General features: G+C 37.3%; 1 protein-coding gene and 1 pseudogene across 1 annotated transcript; both read right to left on the minus strand.

Annotated features, from left to right (window-relative positions):
* Positions 1-1,315: 1,315 nt before the first annotated feature.
* Positions 1,316-21,481, minus strand: LOC142531830 (transmembrane and coiled-coil domain-containing protein STS1-like). The gene is made up of 15 exons (XM_075638106.1): positions 21,173-21,481; positions 20,937-21,018; positions 19,765-20,268; positions 19,311-19,476; positions 18,987-19,139; positions 18,672-18,769; positions 18,173-18,264; positions 17,871-17,941; positions 17,647-17,782; positions 8,337-8,396; positions 8,145-8,227; positions 2,111-2,187; positions 1,951-2,021; positions 1,746-1,803; positions 1,316-1,643 (listed from the first exon to the last, which is right to left on the minus strand). Exons 1-15 carry the CDS (start codon positions 21,406-21,408, stop codon positions 1,494-1,496), a joined length of 2,037 nt encoding a protein of 678 aa, XP_075494221.1. The 5' UTR covers positions 21,409-21,481; the 3' UTR covers positions 1,316-1,493.
* On the minus strand, positions 2,194-7,258 carry LOC142531840 (uncharacterized; annotated as a pseudogene).
* Positions 21,482-22,990: the final 1,509 nt, after the last annotated feature.

Genomic DNA, 22,990 nt, shown 5'->3' on the forward strand with positions numbered 1-22,990 from the left:
TCACAAAGAAGAAAAAGCGGACGACGGAGGAAAAAACAGGTTTATTAAAAACAAGATATTGTTTTGCTAAGTTATATATGAAATTTTGATAATAATATTTGAAATAATTATCTCAATTATTTGGTCTCTAAAATTATATTCAAATATTAAGATCTAAATTTTGGAATAAAACTGATTTGATAAATTTGGATAGCGGAGTGTTCATTTGAAACATATTATGAAATAACATATAAAAGATATCTAAGACGAGATTATTGTGAATTGTGATGAAGTCAACCACAATATATATTGTGAAAATATTTTTTCTTTATTCAAATTTGAGAAAAAAGAAGGTGTCTTAACAAGAGAAACAATCCACATTTTTGAAAAATTTCGAATGAATTAAATTTGAAAACGAGTGGTACTTATTGAACAATCATCAACTAAAATTGTTCAAAATTTAGGCATTGAGGGTCGTCAAGTAAAGCTAATCATAATTTTCAATAATCGTGGAACAAAAATCAAAACTAACAAAATCTAAAACTGTGCACCATTAGAAAAAAATTCAATTATGATTTGTCAACTTTTGTCTTTATTTTGTATATATTTCTATAAACCCTAAAAATTGGTGGGAAGGTGTTTCTACAATAAATTACTATGACAAAAAAATAGAAAAACATATTATATATCTTATGTCTCTAAATGAATATTTATTAGATAGATTTATATAATAATTAAAATAAAAAAAATTATTTAATTAAAAATCATAAAAATTATCGTTATATTTTTAATTTTCATTATTTCAATTGCATCATAAAAATTTTGAAAGTTATAAATTAAATGTATCGTAATTTTGAGTATAATAACAAATTTATTAAAATTGTTTTAATATTATTTAAAATAAAAATAATACTCCACTAAATACTTAATATAGACTCATCCATTATATAGAGTTTATGAAATAAAAAAAAAATCAATTATACTTAACAAAATGTAGAGATAGTTTTATTATGAATTGTCAACTTTATCTTTTAGCGTATAAATTTTATAAAACACTGAAAATCGACATGAATATTTCTTTTAACAAAATAAATTATTAAAATATGACAAATTACAAACGCTCAAAAAAAAAAAACAAAATGAAAATATGGTTTCATATCATGAGAAAATAATAGATAAAAAATAAGAAAATAATAAAAATATCAAATTAATAAGAGAAGTAAAAAGAATTAAAAATAAGTATATGCTTAAAAACATATCCAATGTCTCATAAATAAAATTTAATGTGTTAATATACATATACAAACATATTTGTCATATTATCGTGAAAACAAAATAAATAAAAAATAAACATGACATTTATTCACATGGATAATTAATTTTTTTCAAAACGACTTTTTTCAACCCGTTCCTTTTTCCTAGTAAACATAAAACAAGTGAAAACTGTGAGAGATGAAATTTCCCACCTAAAATCATGCAAATCCAACAGTTCCAAGGCCCCCATTTTCTGAGTTTCAAGGACGCAGAAACCGAGAAGTACTCGAAGATTCGAAAATTCTTCTATTAAAAACAGGGTAGTGTGTATCCAACTCAAGCAGTTCTAAGATCTGTTCGGCGCACCATAGATAAGAAGAATGTCCCTCTATAATTTCAGTCACATCAACCTGTTAAATCAAAGTGAGGAGAGGCAAAGGCAGCAAAGTCAAAACTCGTGCACGGATTTGTGTCGTAGCATAATTAAATCAGTGTCATTGAACGGCATTTACATTTTCAATGCCGGGCACATCAACTGGTTGAATCCCCGCCAATCCTTGGGTGAGAAGGCTGTTCAAATATCAGAAGAATCGATACGAAATTAAAATTGATAGGAAGATGAGCCAGAATATACACCAAAAAGATAATTCTTCGTATGAGCCAACAAGTCGACTCTGCACGGTGAAATATTAAATTGTGATATCAAAAGCTTCATACTTGGCACGGAATACGATTCCGAGCATCCAGTCATTTGTAGCATATGCATTCACGTATCTCCCAGCCACCACCTGCAGAATACAGATGGTTTGATTAACCTCAAACTACAGTGAGGCACGAAGAAAAGTCACTCCTAGTGAGAAAGGTGATGTGCTTTTACCTTTCTAGTGAATTCCCAATTCACGTCCTTAATTGCTATAGGAGCTCCAAGAAGAACAACTCTTTCCACAAGTCCAGCTGACCAAATTAGGGAAATAGATATGCTTAGAACTTTAATCATTAGTGCGCAGGATACAGAAGAATGCCGAAAACCTGTGAACTTTTCGAGTGGGACAAATATATCTAATAATTAACTGTTTGGTGAAAGTCAATCATTTAAATCGCTAGCCCATATCAACTATGCTTCTGGAAAGAGAGGCCAGGGGTAGGCATGGAAGGCCAACAACTTGAGGCCTTGTTTTTTTCCATTCTGAGTAACTGTTTTCCTACCCCCACCAATAAAAAAAACGAACACTATTACTCTTGTTTATTCCCTTTTCAAAAACAAAATTCCCTGATTATTATACTGTAAACGTCCAAAAAACCAACCCACGTAAATTGCATGTATGTAAATGATTTAAATTGCATATTTATTTTATTTAATTGATTTTAAATACTTAATTGATATGTTTTTTATGCTTGAATGTTTATTAAAGTACATGATTTCATGAAATTGAATGATTTTACCCGAATATTCGATAATAGGCTGGGGAAAAGAGACTGAGGACGACCAACACAAAATAAATATTTTTTAATAAATATTTTCGAGACTTATTAATATGATTAAATTTTTCTAAAAATAATAGAGTTTAAATTATTTTACGAGACAAGTTCCATTCATCCGGAAAGCCGGTTTTGGGCAAAGAGATACTTTTAAAATATCAAATCCACTATTTTGGAAAACTAATTTTTATAAACTTTTATTTTTCAATTAAATAGGTGTTATTGTGCCTAATTTATCTAGGATGAGTAGGCTCAATTGCTCCTAAACTTGAAAGCCCAAAACTCAAGCCCATTATCATATAAATTAAAATTTATAAAAAAATAAAAACCTAGGTATTGTAGGCACCATACTAGCCGAAACACTACACACACATAACCACATACTTTTGAGAATTTAGAGGAGGAAAAACAAGGAGTCTTCGTCGACCGTTCGTTCTTCCTCGCACCCCACACCGACGATCGTATATTAGAGCATTTTAAAATGCAAAGGCACGTTTCTAACTCCCTTTGATGCATCATTCAAACTATATTATGCATGTTTTGATTATTTTTGCATGAAAAATATTGGAGTTTGAATTGCGTAACCTTTTAACGATTATTTTTAAAGTTTTGAAAATGTTTACGTATATATGAACATGATATGATTTCCAACGAGTACGCTGTCAAAATAAGATGTTTTATGGATATAACATGGACGATTTAAGGTGGAGTCGAGCCTGGCTAGCTGAGGGGAGTCCTAGGGTTTTCATGACACCTTGTCTTGGAAGGGTTCGGCTAAGTGGAAAGGGGACTTGCGGCTCGACCTGGGCTTGAAAAGGGGGTCGTACTGGCAGGGGCGGAGCTAGAATTTTGATTCAGTGTAGGCTATGATATGCTATAAGTAATAAAACAAAAAAAATCTTTTAATCATAAAACATCACGAAATAACTACTTTACAATTGTTCTTTTCGAGTCTTCATATTTTGAAACCTTTGTACAATAGATTCATTATCAACGGTCAGAAATATATCTTTCTCTACATAGACAATGAGACTATCATTCATCCAATCATCACTCATTCGATTGTGCAATCTGTCTTTCACAATTCTCATGGCAGAAAACACCCTCTCTACTGTCGTCGTTGCAACCGATAGAATTAATGCCAATGTCAAAAGCTTATAAACCAATGGGTACACCATATTTTTCTTTGACATAACTAACCTCTCTGAAAGATCACCAAGTCCTTTCAATCCTTGAAATGCTTTGTTAGAACGCATATCACATATATAAGTTTCAAGTTGATCATCAAGTGTGAGGAGATCAAATCTTGAAAAATCTTGTGGATAAAATTCAGCTAGTTGCATCAATTTTTTCTTGTCAAAAGCATAAAACAAGTTTTGTGGACACAAACAAGCTACACAAAGGAGTAACTTTGTACCTGTCTCTGAGAAACGATCATTTAACTCTTCAAGTTGCATGTCGATAACACCATAGAATAAATCCACACGATAATGATGCAAATTTGTCACTTCTGGTGGGTGCCCAACGTGTGAACATATCATCCATTTTGAGAACATCAATGTAATGTTGCTCACAAAACCGGTGAACCTTTTCTAAAAATGAATCCCAACCATCATCTCTCATTTTTTGGAGTCGGTGTTTGCATATTTGTACCAAATCCATTGCATTCACAATATCCTGATCTTTTTTTTTTGCAATGCTGTCGACAATTCACTCGAAATTCCTAAGACATGTTTCATCAAGTGTAGATTGAATGCAAAATCAAATAAAAGTACTGACTCCAATAAATTAAATGCTTCAGTTTTTTGATCAGGAGAACTTGAATCATCTTCTGAAATTATTTCAAACACATCAATGACAGCAGAGAACATGGAAATCAAGCTTATCAAAGAATTGTAATGTGACCCCCAACGTGTATCCCCAGCACGTTGAAGGGTAGTTTCTTGATTAAGTCCCCGGCCACTTGAAATCTCACCCCTCTCCAATGCCTTGACAATAAAATCTGAATGTTTCTCTCGAAGAAGATCAGAACGTTTGCAAGATGCTCCAACAACATTTAACACATCACCAACAACACGAAAGAAATTAGAAATTGGAAGATTTTTCTTGGCCACAGCTATAAGAGCTAGTTGAAGTTGATGGGCAAAACAATGTATGTAAAATGCACATGGGTTCTCCTTTAAAATGAGTGCTTTTAAACCATTAAATTTACCCTGCATATTACTTGCTCCATCAAAACCTTGTCCTCTCAACTTAGACATGCTCAAATTATATCTAGAAAACATCTTATCAATAGCATCTTTAAGTGAGAGTGATGTAGTACTGGTAACATGTTCAATCCCGATAAAGCGTTCATTTACATGTCCACTACTATCCACATAACGGATAACAACTGACATTTGCTCTTTTGTTGAAACATCACGAGATTCATCAACTAAAATAGAGAACAATGGATCACCAACATCTCTGATAATAACATTAATCGTTTCAGTGGCACAAGCACTCACTATGTCCTTCTGAATATCAGGTGATGTCAACTTGCAATTTTTAGGAGCATTTTTCAATATTACATCATTAATCTCTTTATTATGAGCACCTAAAAATTCTAATTGGATAAGAAAGTTACCTGGATTAAGAGAACTTTCAGTTTCATCGTGACCTCGAAATGAAAGCCCTTGTCGCAACAAAACTCTAATACAATCAATTGAAGCATTGAGACGGATACGATAATCATTCCGCATTTGCTTTGACTGTTTGTGCAAAACTGATTGAATGTGCTCATCTTGATTCATCAAAGTTTCACAATTCATTCGAGCTTTATGATGTTCGCTGTCATGCTGGCCAACATGAATATTTAACCTATCTTTACACTTCCAATTTGTGAATCCTTCATTAACAAAAGCCTCCCCTCCCGCTTGTTTTCCCTTAGCTGTCTTGAAGAGATAACAATACAAACAATATGCGGCATCTTTTTCTACACTATACTCCAATCAATCACCAAATTCATTAAACCATGAAGGATTGAACCGTCTACATTGGCTTACTCCAAATTTTCTTTTTGGAAATTCATAGCCTGAAGGTTGACATGGACCTTTTTGCAAATATGCCCTTCGAACTTGATCCCTAATATGAACATTATATTCACACATTGGAGTCCTAAGTCCAGGATCTGCCGGTAGTTGTGAGAAATCAAATTCTTCAACCCAAACATCTCCAATGCTTTGTACTTCTGGTTCTGGATCTTTTCTTTTAAAAAATCTATGCATTGTAAATATTGATTTCCTGATAAAATAAAAAAATTTATAATATGCAAATATAATCCAACTGGTGGCATCTTTGAAAGGCAGAAGATATAACTGTGAATATCCAATTAGCAATCCAGTTAACTTAATCTGTTTAGAGGGCTTTTAAAAAAAATTGTTTAGAGCCCCAGAATTGAATTATAACTTTTGAAAAATTCACTTCCTGTCACATTGCCTAAAATTCAATCTTCATTCTATTACTAATAAAAACAACAAAAAACCTTCATTTTTTTTTAACCTTCGAACAATAATCCGAGCCCAGATCAACAAGGCATGCAGAATGGTCGCCTCGCACCCTCAAGAAAATAAAACATAAATTTTCTAAATTTGGGAACTTAACGCTCCTCGATTTTTTTGGTTAATCTCGGAATTAGAACTCCTCTCATAAATAACATAAATATCTGGAAAATAACCACAATCATCACACTGATAATTGAACAAAAACTAATCAGCAGCTCCACAAATCCAATAAAAGAAACAACACGAACTGATATGATGAACACAACAAATTACCCACCTTTGCACCTGAATCTGAGGGCTGCTCCAACAATTCCGCGGCTGCGACTTTGTCCAAGACTTTAGAGGGCTTTTTAAAAAAAATTGGCCCACTTATATGTATAAATACTAATATTTTTTTGGCCCACATTTATAAGTATTAATTTTTTTTGGCCCAGTGTGGGCAGCAGCCCACACTGGGCCTTAATAAGCTTCGCCCCTGCGTCTGCCCACACTGGGCCTTAATAAGCTTCGCCCCTGCGTACTGGTCATGGTTAGGGGTTAGGAAGAGTCCTAGCATGACTAAGACTCTTGTACAGCCGGTAGGGGAAGAGCCCACGCGTACAAGGACTATTCCCATGCACGCGTGGTGGCGGCTGCTGAAGGAGGGTGCATGGCTGGGCTGGCGGGGGTCTAAGTTGGTCCAGTAGTGGCTAGGGAGGATGGTCAAGGGTCGGGTCAGGGGCTGGTGCATGGTGGCTCGATTGTGGCTCGATCATAAGATGAGAGAAAGTTCACGCGGCTTGGGCAGGTGCGCAGGGGCTAGTCTTGTGGCTAGGGGCTGGTGCATTGGGTTAGGCTATGTCAAAAAGGGTCCATGAGGCTTGAGTGAGGGTCTGGTCCATGATGGTCCGGGAGTGGCTCGATGAAATCGAGCCGTGGCTCAAGGGAGATAGTCGAGGGTTCGAGTATAGGGTATAGGAAGGAAGGGTTCAAACCATGGTCCATGGGGGTCGATTAATTCATAATAAAAGTTTGGGATTAAAATATTAAAGTTGGAAATAAATCGGGAATTGAACGCTTCACGAATTAGTAAATGGATGATTTTGATGAAAATATGATATTTTATGATTTATAGTAAAACTGTGCAATTTTTACTGTAAAAATATTATATTTTATGATTTATGGTAAAGCTGTGCAATTTTTACTGTAAAAATATTTTCGGAAAGTCATGATATTTCATGATTTAAAAAGGAAAAATAAAAAATATTTTGAAGGATGTAAATTGACTGTGACAAAAAGGATATATGATTTTTGGAAATATCGTGAGAGAGAAGGTTCCAAAGAGAGCCCGTTTACGGGACAAAGCCCCAGAGAGAGCCCAACGATCGTATTTCCATTTTACGTCGGTGCCTAGTGCCCGTCCCCATGCGCAATGGTGTGCTAAGACTGATCAGTCGACCAGAGGATAAAAGGCTAGTCACTTTCAAATATCAAACTTCACCCAAAATGATAAAAGATTGAAATCTTTACGATTTTATGATTTTACAATTTATGAATTATTTATGTTTAAAAGTGTTCTGAATAAAAATATGATTTTAATGCATTAGCTTGTATATGTATTATTTGTTACTCCTGTTTAAAACGTGTTGAGTCATTAGATTCACTAGATTTGAATGCTACAGGTGATGATGTTAGTGAGGGAGACGCTGATACAGTATCATTATAGTTCCCCAAAACAAAACATATATTTGATCTATCGAAAACATCGCCTAGAGCTAACAAAAAGGAGAAAATGAATGTATGAGTGAAAATTATGTTAGTAACGAGAATCAAGTCAAATTTCATTCAATCACCAAACATTATGTCGCTTGCAATCTCAACTTTAAACAGAACCCAAACATTCATGCTTACCATTAGTTTCGCTTTCAGCCAAAATCTGCAGGCACCTGAAAACAACTCTTGCTCCAAGGGAGAAACCTACAAGTGTCACCGGCCTGGAAATTTCATTAAACGTAAGTGAGGATTGGGAAAATGGCAGAACAAACGCTTCTTTAAAGCCAATTAATAATACTCTCCTACAGTTGCTTCTATATGTTGGTTTACCTCTGCCCTTGCAGCCCCTTCAGCAATACCTCAGCCAATAGTTTTCCAGCCTTATCAGATCTACATAATATGGCAGGAAATAACAATTATTTCAACAAGGATTGAAAAAAAAAAAACTCCTTTCCACACTAAACAAATGAATTTACAAAAGCGTGTACATTTGGGGGTTAGAACTGACTTAAAATATTGGGTAATGGTGTCACTAAAAACCGAGGTAGAAGGTGTAATATCCAAGCCTGGTGAACAGTACGGTTTAAGATTTCATACGTTTATTGACTACTTGGTCAAGTTTAAGTATAGTTTGGATGTTAAGAGTTTCGATTTATGATTTATAGTATGGTTGGTTATAGATGACGTGTAGTGTTATAGTAGCGGCGTTACGATTAAATTCATGATAATTTATATATTGATCCAAATGAGGTGAGGCCACTTCCATTAGAAAGATAAGACATAAGGCTATAACTTTCTTGTTTTGGGTTTTGTTCAAATCATTGTGGAAGATAAGCCAAAAGTGCCCCGAAGTGTGTCGCGTGTTTCGTCGTTCCTCCAGTGACACATGTTGGGAGATTTAGCATAACTTTTTGCTCAGACCTTCAAATTACATGAGGCCAATTGGAGATGCAAGCCAAGACATAGAGCTACAACTTTCCTGTTTACCACTTTTCCTAATTCTGAAGGAAAGAGGCGTTTCAGAAGCGATCTTTGAGAGCGGGAATAAATGTCCGCCAGGGCGGGCCTTGTTCGAAAATAATGTGTTTTGGCCGTGAGTTCCGCGCCCGAGCGGAAAAAGATGTTCGCCCGGGCGGCCAGCGATGTTTAAAAAAACGTGTTTTTGGTGTTTTAGGGTATAAAATCGGTGGAGACTTCACTTTTCTCTTATTTCCCTCATTCCTCTCCACTCTTCTCGGTTCTTCACCTCAAGGAGAAGCTAGGGTTCTCATTCCTTCTTCATTTCCTTTGATTCAAGCTTCTTGTTGGGTTGTTGAAGTGAGAGCAAGATTATTTTGGAGTTAAGGAGCTAAGGTAAGCTTGTAATCTTAGTTTTTTTTGGGTTGTGGTGTAGGGGGAAGTTATGGAAGTTGTGATTGTGTTGGTTTTATGGATTTGATGGTATGGTTAATTGATTATTAAGTTGTTGATGGTTCAATACATGGTTTATTGTTGTAGGATTTGTACCAAGAGATTAGAATCAAGCTTTCCATTGGTTGTAAATGGAATTCATCTCTTGTGCTCACATGATGAAGTATATGTATTGTATTTCAATGGTTTTAACATGTTATTCCCTTCTATTTGATTCATGTTATGTATGGATATACTTTGTTGTATAGTAGAGACTTTTATAAGTCTCAATTATAGTAAAAGGGAATGCCAAAGAGAAGAGTATTCAAAGTGCTTGTTTTAATGTCTAAGAGAGAGTTCAAATGATTTATTGGATTGATAAATTGATAGTAAGAGATTGCATGCAATTAGTTGATCAACGATCATAGGCTTATATCCCAACAGAGTAATCGATTTATATCGATGAGATACAGGTACAGAGACAGAGATACTATTTAGATATCAATCCACCAAAGAAAAGAGAAATATCATCGTTATAGTCATGTTATACTATGTTATTACATATTTCAAGAGTTAAATGGTATTTTAATGATTTCAAAGTCATGTTTTACAGAGTATGATATAAGTAGATTGTTATGTAAGAGTTCCACTTGCTGGGTTTTATACTCATTCCAGTTTTTTCATGTGATGCAGATAAGAGGGACGAGCCAGGACGTTGATTGGAGCCGAGGTCATATGTATAAAAGATGGAAGGAAGAAGAAATATATTTTGATATACATGATCAAATGACATTTTGTATTTTGATATAACACTTTATGGATCATGTATAAACATTTGATTGTATATATTGAAAATGTATTTGGGTCAAGAAAATTTTAAATCCTTATTTCCTTAAAGAAATTTTATATTCCGCTGCTATTTTATGAAATCGGTCAGAGGCGTTACATTTAGTGGTATCAGAGTAACGTTCTTCGGACCAATGCATATGACTTCGTCTACTTTCAACAGTCCGGGTATGTCTTCTTCTACATCTATTTATTGTCATTGGTTGATATGTATTATGTGAGCACATTGTAGGATTTAATGCCTCCTAAGAGAAAAGCTTCAGAGGGTGAGGATAGCTCCTCATCGAGAGTTGTCGACGAGTTCGGCAAATTATTGAAAGAGCAAGCCAAGGTTCACAGTGAGCAGATTTAACAGTTGCTCCGTTTGCAAGGTTCAGGTCAAGGTAGAGGCCAAGGGATTCAAGCAGTTGGGACTGATGGGATCTTTACTTCCTTTAAGAGGATGGATCCGCCTAAGTTTGCAGGAAGCACTGATCCATTGATGGCTGTAGAGTGGATTAAAGCACTTGAGGCGATATTTGATCATCTCAAGTATGAAGACAATGATAGAGTTGGCTGTGCAGTTTTCATGCTAGTCAAAGCTGCACGTATTTGGTGGAATGCCACTAAGGTAGGTGTTGATGTTCCGGCATTAAAGTGGCAAGATTTCACGGATCTTTTTTATGACAAGTATTTCCCGGATGCACTTCGAGCTCGGAAGGTGACTGAGTTTTTAGAGCTTCGGCAAGGAGGTATGAATGTTGATGAGTACATCTTGAAGTTCGAGGAGGGCTGTCTGTTTGCCCCATACATTGCCTCAAATGACAAAGACAAGGGTGCTCATTTTATTAAAGGACTTTGAGCAGAGATCAGGAGGGACATCAATATGTCTAAGGCGGTAACATTTAAAGAGATTGTGGCTAAAGCATTGTTAGCCGAGCAAGATGAGACGGATATTGCTAGAGAGAGACAGGCGAGGCACCAGGCTATTGCTCAAAGAGGTCAAGGTTCGAGCCAAAGAGGACAAGGCAGTTACAAGGGGAAAGGCAAGATAGAGCCGAGTTCTAAAGCACCGACAGTCCCGTTTGACCCAGAGAAGTCATTGTGTCCCAAGTGCAGTAGGCCTCATAGGGGTGAATGCAGGTTTGGTACTCACACATGCTACCGATGTGGTACTGCAGGCCATATCACCAAGGAATGTCCGAGAGGTTCGAGTAAAGAGAAGGTGCAGGGTCGCATCTTCACCATGACGAAGGAAGGTATAAATCCTGATTCTTATGTGATCTCTAGCACTATCTTAATTTCAGGCAGAGTAGCTACGACATTGATTGATACAGGTGCTACTCATTTTTTATGTCTGAACTATTTTTGAGATCTTTGGGTTTATTTCCTTCTGTTCTTCCCCTCCAGTTTAATGTTGTATTGCCTTCTGGGGATGTGCTTTGCCCGACGTCTATTATGTATGCGTGTACTGTTCAAATTGATGAGCGAGTGGTTTATGCCGATTTGATTGTTATTCCGATGGTTGCATTTGATATTATACTTGGCATGGATTGGCTATCAACTTACCGTGCAGTGATTGATTGCGTTTCCAAGAAGGTGAAATTTGTAGATGATGAAAATAAGGAAGGTATGCTCGCCAGTGCAGGTACTTCGCTGGTTCTTCCTTTTATTTCATGTTTTTTGAGGCTAAGAAGTTGTTGTTTAGAGGTTGTGATTGGTTTTTGGCTTCGATTGTTGATACGGATAGAATTGTGAAGTTGAATATTGATGATATTAATGTTGTGAGAGAGTTCCCTGATGTATTTGAGGATGATGTGTCAGGTTTACCGCCGGACAGAGATGTAGAGTTTGTGATTGATCTAGTCCCCGGAACGGTTCCTATTTCCAAAGCTCCGTACAGAATGGCCCCTACAGAGATGAAAGAATTGAAGACGCAGTTGCAGGATCTTTTGGATAAAGGTTTTATTCGGCCGAGTTCTTCGCCTTGGGGAGCTCCGGTTCTTTCGTCAAGAAGAAAGATGGGTCTTTGCGGCTTTGCATTGACTACAGAGAAATCAACAAAGTGACGATTAAGAATAAATATTCGTTGCCACGAATAGACGATCTTTTTGATCAGCTGCAAGGGGCTACAGCATTTTCGAAAATTGATTTGCGATCTGGCTATTATCAGTTGAAAGTTAGGGAGTCTGATATCCCTAAGACGGCGTTTCGGACTAGGTATGGTCATTACGAATTTCTTGTGATGTCGTTCGGTCTGACTAATGCTCCTTCAGTATTCATGGATCTTATGAACCGAGTGTTCAAGCCGTATTTGGATAGCTTTGTCATTGTTTTCATCGATGATATATTGATTTATTCCAAGACCAGAGAGCTTCATGCAGAACACTTCAGAGTTGTTCTTCAGTTGTTGAGAGAGAAGAGGTTGTATGCTAAGTTGAAGAAATGTGAGTTCTGGTTGGAGCAGATTTCTTTCTTAGGCCATGTTGTTTCGAAGGATGGTATAGCTGTTGATCCAGTAAAAATTGAGGCGATACAGAAGTGGCCTATCCCTACCACTGTATCAGAGGTACGCAGTTTTCTTGGTTTGGCGGGTTATTATCATCGTTTTATTTCAGATTTTTCCAAAATTGCCCTGCCGTTAACCAATCTGACGAGGAAGACTGTGAAGTTTGAATGTTCCAATGAATGCCAAAGTGGATTTCAAGAGTCGAAAGATAGGTTGACGACAGCTCCGATACTTGCATTGCCCAGGGGTTCAGAGGACTTTGTTGTTTTTACCGATGCGTCAAAGAAGGGCCTCGGTGCAGTGCTGATGCAACGTGGAAAGGTTATAGCCTATGCTTCTCGTCAGTTGAAGGACTACGAGAAAAATTATCCTACGCATGATCAAGAACTGGCAGCTGTGGTTTTCGCCCTGAAAATCTGGAGACACTATTTATATGGCGAGAAGTGTGAAATTTTCACGGACCACAAGAGTTTAAAGTATTTGTTTTCTCAGAAAGAACTCAATATGCGACAGAGACGGTGGTTAGAGCTTGTCAAAGATTATGATGTGACGATTAGTTACCACCCTGGGAAGGCGAATGTTGTAGCGGATGCATTGAGCCGTAAGTCAAGTTCCTCTTTGAGTTCTATGATTCAGAAGCCGTTGTTGTTAGATTTGCAACGATAAGAGATAGTTTTGGTAGTACCGGGAACTATTGCTCGCTTTTCAGCGTTGATCATTCGGCCTACATTGACGGACAGGATCCGTAGAGAGCAGGCCAATGATGCACAGTTGATAGAGATGAGAGCCAGAGCAGAAGAGAGAGGTAATTCAGAGTTTGGGATTAATAGAGATGGTTTAATGGCATTCAGAGGCCGTATATGTATTCCTACTGGTGATGATATTCGGCGAGTCGTCTTGACAGAGGCACATACCGCGCCATACTCGATACATCCAGGTAGTACCAAGATGTATCAGGATCTTCGTAGGCTCTATTGGTGGCCAGATATGAAGAAGGATATTGCCATGTTTATTTCTCAGTGTCTAACTTGTCAGCAGGTGAAAATCGAACACCAGAAACCTGCTGGGACATTGCAGTCATTGCCGATTCCTCAATGGAAATGGGAGCATATTACAATGGACTTCGTGATTGGTCTTCCCAGAACGCAGAAAGGCTATAATTCTATTTGGGTTATCGTTGATCGGTTGACCAAGTCAGCGCATTTTCTCCCAGTCAAAACGACGTATTCCATGAACCAGTATGCCGAAGAGTACATAGCAGAGATTGTTAGACTTCATGGTTTTCCAGTGACGATCGTGTCTGATCGTGACCCTAGATTTATTTCAGAGTTTTGGAAGAGTTTACACAGAGCCTTGGGTACACGGTTAGCATTCAGTACAGCATATCATCCCAGAGCGACGGTCAATCAGAGAGAGTTATTCAGACTTTGGAGGATATGCTCAGAGCTTGTACTATCGACTATCTTGGTAGTTGGGATTCCAAATTGCCTCTTGTTGAGTTCACGTACAATAACAGTTACCAGACGACGATTGGCATGGCACCGTATGAAGCACTTTATGGCAGAAAATGTAGATCCCCCTTGTATTGGGACGAGATTGGTGAGAGAAAGATGTTGGGTCCAGAGTTGGTCCAACAGACAGCTGATATTGTTGCTGTTATTCAAGAAAGGATGAGGACAGCACAGTCAAGACAGAAGAGTTATGCTGATGTAAGGCGAAGGCCGTTGCAGTTTGAGGTTGGTGATCACGTGTTCTTGAAGATTGCACCTCTTAAAGGTGTGATGCGTTTGGCAAAAAGGGAAAGTTGAGTCCAAGGTTTATTGGCCCATTTGAGATCTTGGACAGAGTTGGTGATCGAGCTTACAGGTTAGCCTTACCGCCAGATCTTGATAGAGTTCATAATGTTTTTCATGTCTCCATGCTCAGGAAGTATATTGCGAATCCTTCCCATGTTCTTTGTCACGAGCCATTGGATTTGACACCGAATTTGACGTATCAAGAGATTCCAGTCCAGATACTGGATCACAAAGTTAAAGTATTGAGAAACAAAGAGATCGGCATTGTTAAAGTCCTTTGGAGGAATCAATTGATTGAAGAAGCCACGTGGGAACCAGAGGATGAGATGAAAGTAAAGTATCCTGAGATTTTTGCGCAGTAACGTAAATTTCGAGGACGAAATTCCTTTAAGGAGGGGAGATTGTAATATCCAAGCCTGGTGAACAGTACGGTTTAAGATTTCATACGTTTATTGACTACCTGGTCAAGTTTAAGTATAGTTTGGATGTTAAGAGTTTCGATTTATGATTTATAGTATGGTTGGTTATAGATGACGTGTAGTGTTATAGTAGCGGCGTTACGATTAAATTCATGATAATTTATATATTGATCCAAATGAGGTGAGGCCACTTCCATTAGAAAGATAAGACATAAGGCTATAACTTTCTTGTTTTGGGTTTTGTTCAAATCATTGTGGAAGATAAGCCAAAAGTGCCCCGAAGTGTGTCGCGTGTTTCGTCGTTCCTCCAGTGACACATGTTGGGAGATTTAGCATAACTTTTTGCTCAGACCTTCAAATTACATGAGGCCAATTGGAGATGCAAGCCAAGACATAGAGCTACAACTTTCCAGTTTACCACTTTTCGTAATTCTGAAGGGAAGAGGCGTTTCAGAAGCGATCTTTGAAGTGGCTGCGCGCAGAGCGCGCCCGAGCGGGAATAAATGTCCGCCCGGGCGGGCCTTGTTCGAAAATATTGTGTTTGCGGAAAAAGATGCTTCGCCCGGGCGGCCAGCGATGTTTAAAAAAACGTGTTTTTGGTGTTTTAAGGTATAAAATCGGTGGAGACTTCACTTTTCACTTATTTCCCTCATTCCTCTCCACTCTTCTCGGTTCTTCACCTCAAGGAGACGCTAGGGTTCTCATTCCTTCTTCATTTCCTTTGATTCAAGCTTCTTGTTGGGTTGTTGAAGTGAGAGCAAGATTATTTTGGAGTTAAGGAGCTAAGATAAGCTTGTAATCTTAGTTTTTTTTGGGTTGTGGTGTAGGGGGAAGTTATGGAAGTTGTGATTGTGTTGGTTTTATGGATTTGATGGTATGGTTAATTGATTATTAAGTTGTTGATGGTTCAATACATGGTTTATTGTTGTAGGATTTGTACCAAGAGATTAGAATCAAGCTTTCCATTGGTTGTAAGTGGAATTCATCTCTTGTGCTCATATGATGAAGTATATGTATTGTATTTCAATGGTTTTAACATGTTATTCCCTTCCATTTGATTCATGTTATGTATGGATATACTTTGTTGTATATTAGAGGCTTTTATAAGTCTCAATTATAGTAAATGGGAATGCCAAAGAGAAGAGTATTCAAAGTGCTTGTTTTAATGTCTAAGAGAGAGTTCAAATGATTTATTGGATTGATAAATTGATAGTCAGAGACGGCATGCAATTAGTTGATCAACGACCATAGGCTTATATCCCAACAGAGTAATCGATTTATATCGATGGGATATAGGTACAGAGACAGAGATACTATTTAGATATCAATCCACCAAAGAAAAGAGAAATACCATCGTTATAGTCATGTTATACTATGTTATTACATATTTCAAGAGTTAGATGGTATTTTAATGATTTTAAAGTCATGTTTTACAGAGTATGATATATGTAGATTGTTATGTAAGAGTTCCACTTGCTGAGTTTTATACTCATTCCAGTTATTTCATGTGATGCAGATAAGAGGGACGAGCCAGGACGTTGATGGGAGCCGAGGTCATATGTATAAAAGATGGAAGGAAGAAGAAATATATTTTGATATACATGATCAAATGATATTTTGTATTTTGATATAACACTTTATGGATCATGTATAAACATTTGATTGTATATATTGAAAATGTATTTGGGTCAAGAAAATTTTAAATTCTTCTTTCCTTTAAGAAATTTTATATTCCGCTGCTATTTTATGAAATCAGTCAAGGGTGTTACATCTCAATTGGTACCAGGACTCTTGATATCAATGTACTTATCCTATAGGTCATGGGATCGAGTCCTGGGGAGGCGAAAGAAACCCCTTGGTAGGGAGGGGGAGATCCTATGAGTAACCCGTACGACGCCTATGGAAAGCCCGTGAGGGAAAAGGCCCCTTTGAGGGAGCCCGAGATCGGGATAGCCTTGGGTCGATCGGGGCAGTGGGCCGTATGGGCGGTCCACTGGACCTATAATGGGTCGTAACAATAAAAGGCCCCACTGCCCCGATCGACCCAAGGCTATCCCGATCTTGGGCTCCCTCAAAGGGGCCTTTTCCCTCACGGGCTTTCCATAGGCGTCGTACGGGTTACTCATAGGATCTCCCCCTCCCTACCAAGGGGTTTCTTTCGCCTCCCCAGGACTCGATCCCATGACCTATAGGATAAGTACATTGATATCAAGAGTCCTGGTACCAGTTGAGCCAATGTACTTATCCTATAGGTCATGGGATCGAGTCCTGGGGAGGCGAAAGAAACCCCTTGGTAGGGAGGGGGAGATCCTTTGAGTAACCCGTACGACGCTTATGGAAAGCCCGTGAGGGAAAAGGCCCTTTTGAGGGAGCCCAGGATCGGGATAGTCTTGGGTCGATCGGGGCAGTGGGCCGTATGGGCGGTCCACTGGGCCTGTAATGGGTCGTTACAGAAGGTATCAATAAGGTATGAGCCAAACCATACAACTACCCTCAACCTTGATTTAGAAAAATTATTTCAGCTTTAACTAGTTTCCTGACCGAACTGAAACTTTAGATTCAAATCTTCCAAATCCAACATATCAGGTTCAACTTTCTTTCTTGTTGAAAAACTTAGTTAGGTTGTAGTATACATATCATATTGTGTCATTTTCTTCCTTTTCTCATCATTACTATTCAACAAACAGAGTGATAAAGCACACCTGTCCACAGCAATTGTCCATTTGCTGTCAATAAAATCAGTAAGAGCAAGTAGTGTTGCTGGCCAAGCCAACGCAGTCACGAGAGTTCCTAGGACAGTCATCATGGCACCTTGCTTCATCACTTCCGTCGCAATTTCTGCAGTGAGAATGGTCGTGTTCATTACTTGCTCCGGTGGTCTTAAGTGTTAATGCATTGTGTTCAGTGTTCGAGTAAAGCACTTTACTTGAAGTGAGCCAGTCTTGAATAGCAGTGCTTACAGAAAAGAGATTCTTGGACTCCCATTGTAACGCATACCTATACAAATTGTTGCATTACAAGCATAAAAAAAAATCACTTCATGAACAAGTACAGGAAGCATTAAAACCTGTAACCATATAACATCACTCGCAATTTCTTTGAAAAGCAGGAAAGAAGCATTGTTATTTACCATCATACATCAAATGCAGCAAGGCGAAATGCAAGTACACAGCGGAGATCATTATGAGCACTTCCACGGGTTAAAAATGTTGGTAAGATGTGGCTTACCTCTCCAAATTAGTATATTGTCCTTCCCAAGGTCTTACAAAGTCTTCTTCCTCAAAAACAAATCCAGACACTGAAATCTCTACTGCCAGCCGCTGAAATTAAAAAAATAATGACACCAAAACAAAAAAGATTCAATTCTTCCAAAATAATAAGAAATAAACACAAAAAGGCTTTAGGTTGAATTGAATGGATAAATTTGGAGCCTAAATTGCAAATTAAATCAAAGTTGTATTTATTTGAAATTCATTTAACTAGTACTACATTAAAATAAAATTGGTAGAAGGTTAATTTGAAATATACTTTAGTCATAATCATCTAAAGAGCTAAAATGAATATGCAACTCAAGATTTCAAACCTGGCAATCAAACGTAACACTAGAATATTAACCCGAAAAACCTAGCATCGATAACATAGATTAACAAGATAACAATAAAAAGGTATCGATAAATGAGAAAATCCCTATTTTCATGACATCCTAATTTGGTAGAGAAAGACTCACTCCTTGGTTGTGGTTTTCACCTATAGCTTTAAACTCAAACTCCTCTACATCGCCAATTCTCCTAGCCACTTTGGTCCCTGTAAGTCCAGCTCCAGCAGCTGCAATTGCAATGTCACGAAGATATAAGAATGGATCAACACTCAAAAATACAGTCACTTTTAAGTGTAGGTGAGGAATGACAACACTCAATTGTAATTCAACACAAGAAACACAGAGAAATAACATCAATGTACATGCATATAAAAGAGCTACTTAGAAAAGCAATCAACTGAAATCGATTCATGAACAAAGACCTATATAGCTTCTTGTACTAACCACCAAAGGAAGCTGCAACTGCAACAGAACCTGCAACACTTCCTGCAGCACTAGCAACAGCAGCAAACCCACTTGCTCCAATGACAGGAATAATAGTCCCTAACGTAGGAGCTAAGGCACTGAACCAAGCAGCAATAGCTGGAGCAGCTAAACCTGGTAAAGCATGACCCACAAATAAATTCAAAGTCCACAATATATATCCTGCTGATACTTCGCTGTCTTCACCAGAAATTCTCCATTATGTTTTTACTCTGAGCAGTAGCTAAGAAAAAACTTGATTGGATACACGAGTCCAAAAAGTTACGAGTGATAAAGGTTACATACCTCCAGTAATAGCCATCAAGGTTCCTCCAGTTAACGCAGCAGCACCTATTATACCCCCATGTTTCCACTTAGCCCATGAGCTTTCTGGCGATCGTATTTCTTCTTTAGATTCTTCCTCTTTTAAAAGTGCCATTGCAGAACAAGCAACCATGGTTTCAATGGCTTCCTGCAAAAGATTTACTCAGTTTTAGAAGCAAAATGATTACGATCAATTCAAAGGGATCCAAGTCATCAGAAGAAAGATTTATCCAAAATCATTAAATGATAGACTTTCTCAATTGCGTCGAGTGCTCTAACATATATAATGGTTAGGCTTGAAGTTGATATTAATAGACGTGTAAGGCAGGAATATGAAAGAACAAAGCTGCAGTGCATCAATGTTCACTTTATCTTCCAGTGATTACAAAGATAACAGTATCCCTATACCACAGACACATTTTTTAAGAAATATCACCATTTTTATCCACTTGACATCAAGCCAGGTAGCTAGCAATCTCAATGCCACACGATGTCGGGCGTCATAACCCTTTCTCCGTCTTGTGGATTTTTTGTTGTCTTCAGGGGTATTTGCTAGACAAGCTGAGAGGAGCTCATACAGAATTGTTACTTTCCTTGGGTAACTAAGCATTTCTACTTCTTCCAATGGTTTTCCAGTAAGTTCAGAAATGGATTGTACATGGATTTGTTCGACAATAGATGTAGTAACATTCGTTTCCTGCTGAATGTTGTCAAGCAAATGTTTTTCTTCAGATTTTATCTCCGATGTAGTCTCAGGGTTTGCTAACTTTTCTCTACACGATTGTTCATATTCCCGTTGCTTTTCCTTTTTGGACTCATAGTCAGTCGGAGATGTTTCCATACTTGAAGACATAGCATCCACACCATTTGTTAAAGCAAGTTCTTTATCAGAGGCGTCTGACGATACATCTCCTCTTTCCTCTGCTAGTAACCTAAGGAACTGATAAAAAAGTAACAGTATTTGTTATTAGGGATTAATCATTTATCGCATAGCATATACTTAGCACCAGCTAAAAATATTCTCGTTAACGGTCTGCAGTCTTCAACCATGGCACATTAAATCCTCACCAAATTCTCTCTAAACAGCACCACTCCATAACCTCATGTTTCTAACAACTCTTCAGAACGTTTATTCCCAACAGTGCATGTAGAATTCATCAGGAAACAGATTCTATTCCCCGATACTAGTTCCGGTCATAGTGAGATTTACTACATTTATCCACTCTAAGAATGTGTCACACTCAGACTAATGATGTACATATCATGATTCAAGAATTAAGTAGTACACTACTGATAACAAAGATAGGTTTCCCACAAATTTTTAAGGATACAATAAAACTTCTGCTCTTTCTTACAAAATATTTCCTAGCATTAAAAATAATAATAATAATAACAACAATTATGTGAAGAATAATCAATCCCCTATTAAACAAATGTCATTGCCCATCAAATTAAACATTTGCTAAACACTGCCCAGTCTCTACTGCAACAGTCTGCATGTTCCCACTCGCGCTACCGCATCCACACTAGCGGATCCAATCGTAATTCTTCTTGTGCAGTCAAACTTCAAAAAAAGAAGTATGAGAAACGGATATGGAAAGAACTTACAGCTCCAACATGTTGCTTGGCTTCTGAATGTCCAGCAGTTTCTTCCAGTCCCGCCCATGCTTTGTCATCAATTTCTAAAAACCTATTCACAAAATTACATCTTCTTCAGAAAAATTGAACATGAAAAGGAGAAAACAAAGGCATGAAGAAATTTCATCCGCGAGGGCAGCCTGAGCTAGCTATTCACATTGCACACATAAATACATCAAAACAAACGAATAAAAACAACTTAATACCCGAAGACAGGGCGAAGGAGACCGCAGGATGGATTCACCCAAAGCTGCGGATCTTCAGATACAGAGTCAGCACTGCTGCAACTGCTGCCGCGTTCCTCGGACGGGGCGCGGCCGCTACCATTTTCATCATCGTCTTCATATGGAAAGCCCAAAGGGCGAGTTTGGTGGATTTGTGATTGGTGCAGCGCCAGCCCAAAAAGTGCCCCCGCCGCATACTTCTGAGTCGCCGTCAACATCGACGTCTACGATCGCCTCCGTTTTGTTCGTTCAAATTTTTCCTACAAAATTTACACGGGGAAAACGAGGAAATGGGCACTGATGGAAATGTTAATTTAAAAAAAATAGAGAAAATAATTTACTTTTTATCTTTTTTAAAAAATTTGTTTAAAAATTAATTTTTTTTCTTAGTTTATATAAATTTTTATTTTAATTTTATATATAATAAAATTTATAATTTAATTAAATAAAAAACTTACGCGACCCAATCAATCCACATCTTACCCAACTCAACTCAATTCACATCTCACTCTTTTCCTTCTCAATCTTCATACAAAACATCTTCTCTTCTCAAATCGCCTTACATTTTTTGTTTTGGTTTTTGGCTAACAATGAGTCTACAAGGTATTTGTCTGCAAGAAATCGTACGAGAGAATCACGTAATAGTAAGAAATCAACTTTTTATTTTGAATTTTACTGGGTCGATTCGCATCGACCAACTCGACCCAAGAGATTGGGCCTAGGTGTGAAGAGCTCGTGTGAAGAGCTAGGTCGAGCTCGACCCACCTCGACCCAATTTTTTTAAATGAACAAATACTATTAAATTTAAAATTTTGACAACTAATAACATTTTTGTTTTTTTCATATTTACTTCCCCACTAAACTTGGTAGGAATCAATTCTTTGAATGTAAGTTAACTTTAGGATCAAGATACTTTGAGATTTGTAAGAAAATTGTATCATTTTTTAATGAGAAAAAAATAGAATATTTGGTCCAACATACACAATTCAGTAATTTAATTATATGTTTTAAGGATTATAACAATTCGAATCAATTTTTATTGTTTTTTATGAGTAGACAAGCTTACGATAGTGGATGTAATGAATTTTGGATAATATATCGTAAAAGACCTTTACAGTTTTCATTGTTAGAGTATTATTTGTTACGAGCCTAAATTATTCAAACTTTAATTCGATGATGCCTGAGGAAGATGAATTTAGGTGGAGGCATTTTGGTGGAAGAGACTATATAGGTTTGGGGGATTTCATAGATAGAATGGATGAGTACGAGAATGACTCAGACGAAGAGATTGACATTGAGAAGTTGAAAATTTGGCCTTTCTTTTGTTCGTGGCTGATGTATTAGGTAGACAAAGAAAAAATAAAAATGATACAGTCAATTTAGAATGGATTATATTAGTTAATAACTTTGATAGTTTTATTAACTATCACTGGGGTAGAATAGCTTTCGAAGAAGTTCTTTATGAACTTAGAAAAGATCTTGAAAATAAGTTCAGAAGCTATGAAAAATTGGTAGCACGCCATGGGAATGATCCATATTTCAATGGGTGTCGTAGCTTCCATATAAGTGGATTTATTCATCATTTACAGATAAGTAAATATTGTTCATTATATGAAATATCCTTATTATTTTATATCATACTAATAAATGTGTTTGTTTTTTGTGCTAGATTTTGGCCTATAAATATTTTTCAGCAATTGCTGAAGTGTTCACTAGACTTCGGAAAGGTCCCAATCTACCGATACCTCGGATGTGTCATTGGTAGACCAGGAAATGGAGCAAGAACCATTCTCCTTCCAT

This window comes from Primulina tabacum, chromosome 2, assembly GCF_025594145.1.
Source record: "Primulina tabacum isolate GXHZ01 chromosome 2, ASM2559414v2, whole genome shotgun sequence".
In the NCBI taxonomy this organism is placed as follows: domain Eukaryota; kingdom Viridiplantae; phylum Streptophyta; class Magnoliopsida; order Lamiales; family Gesneriaceae; genus Primulina; species Primulina tabacum.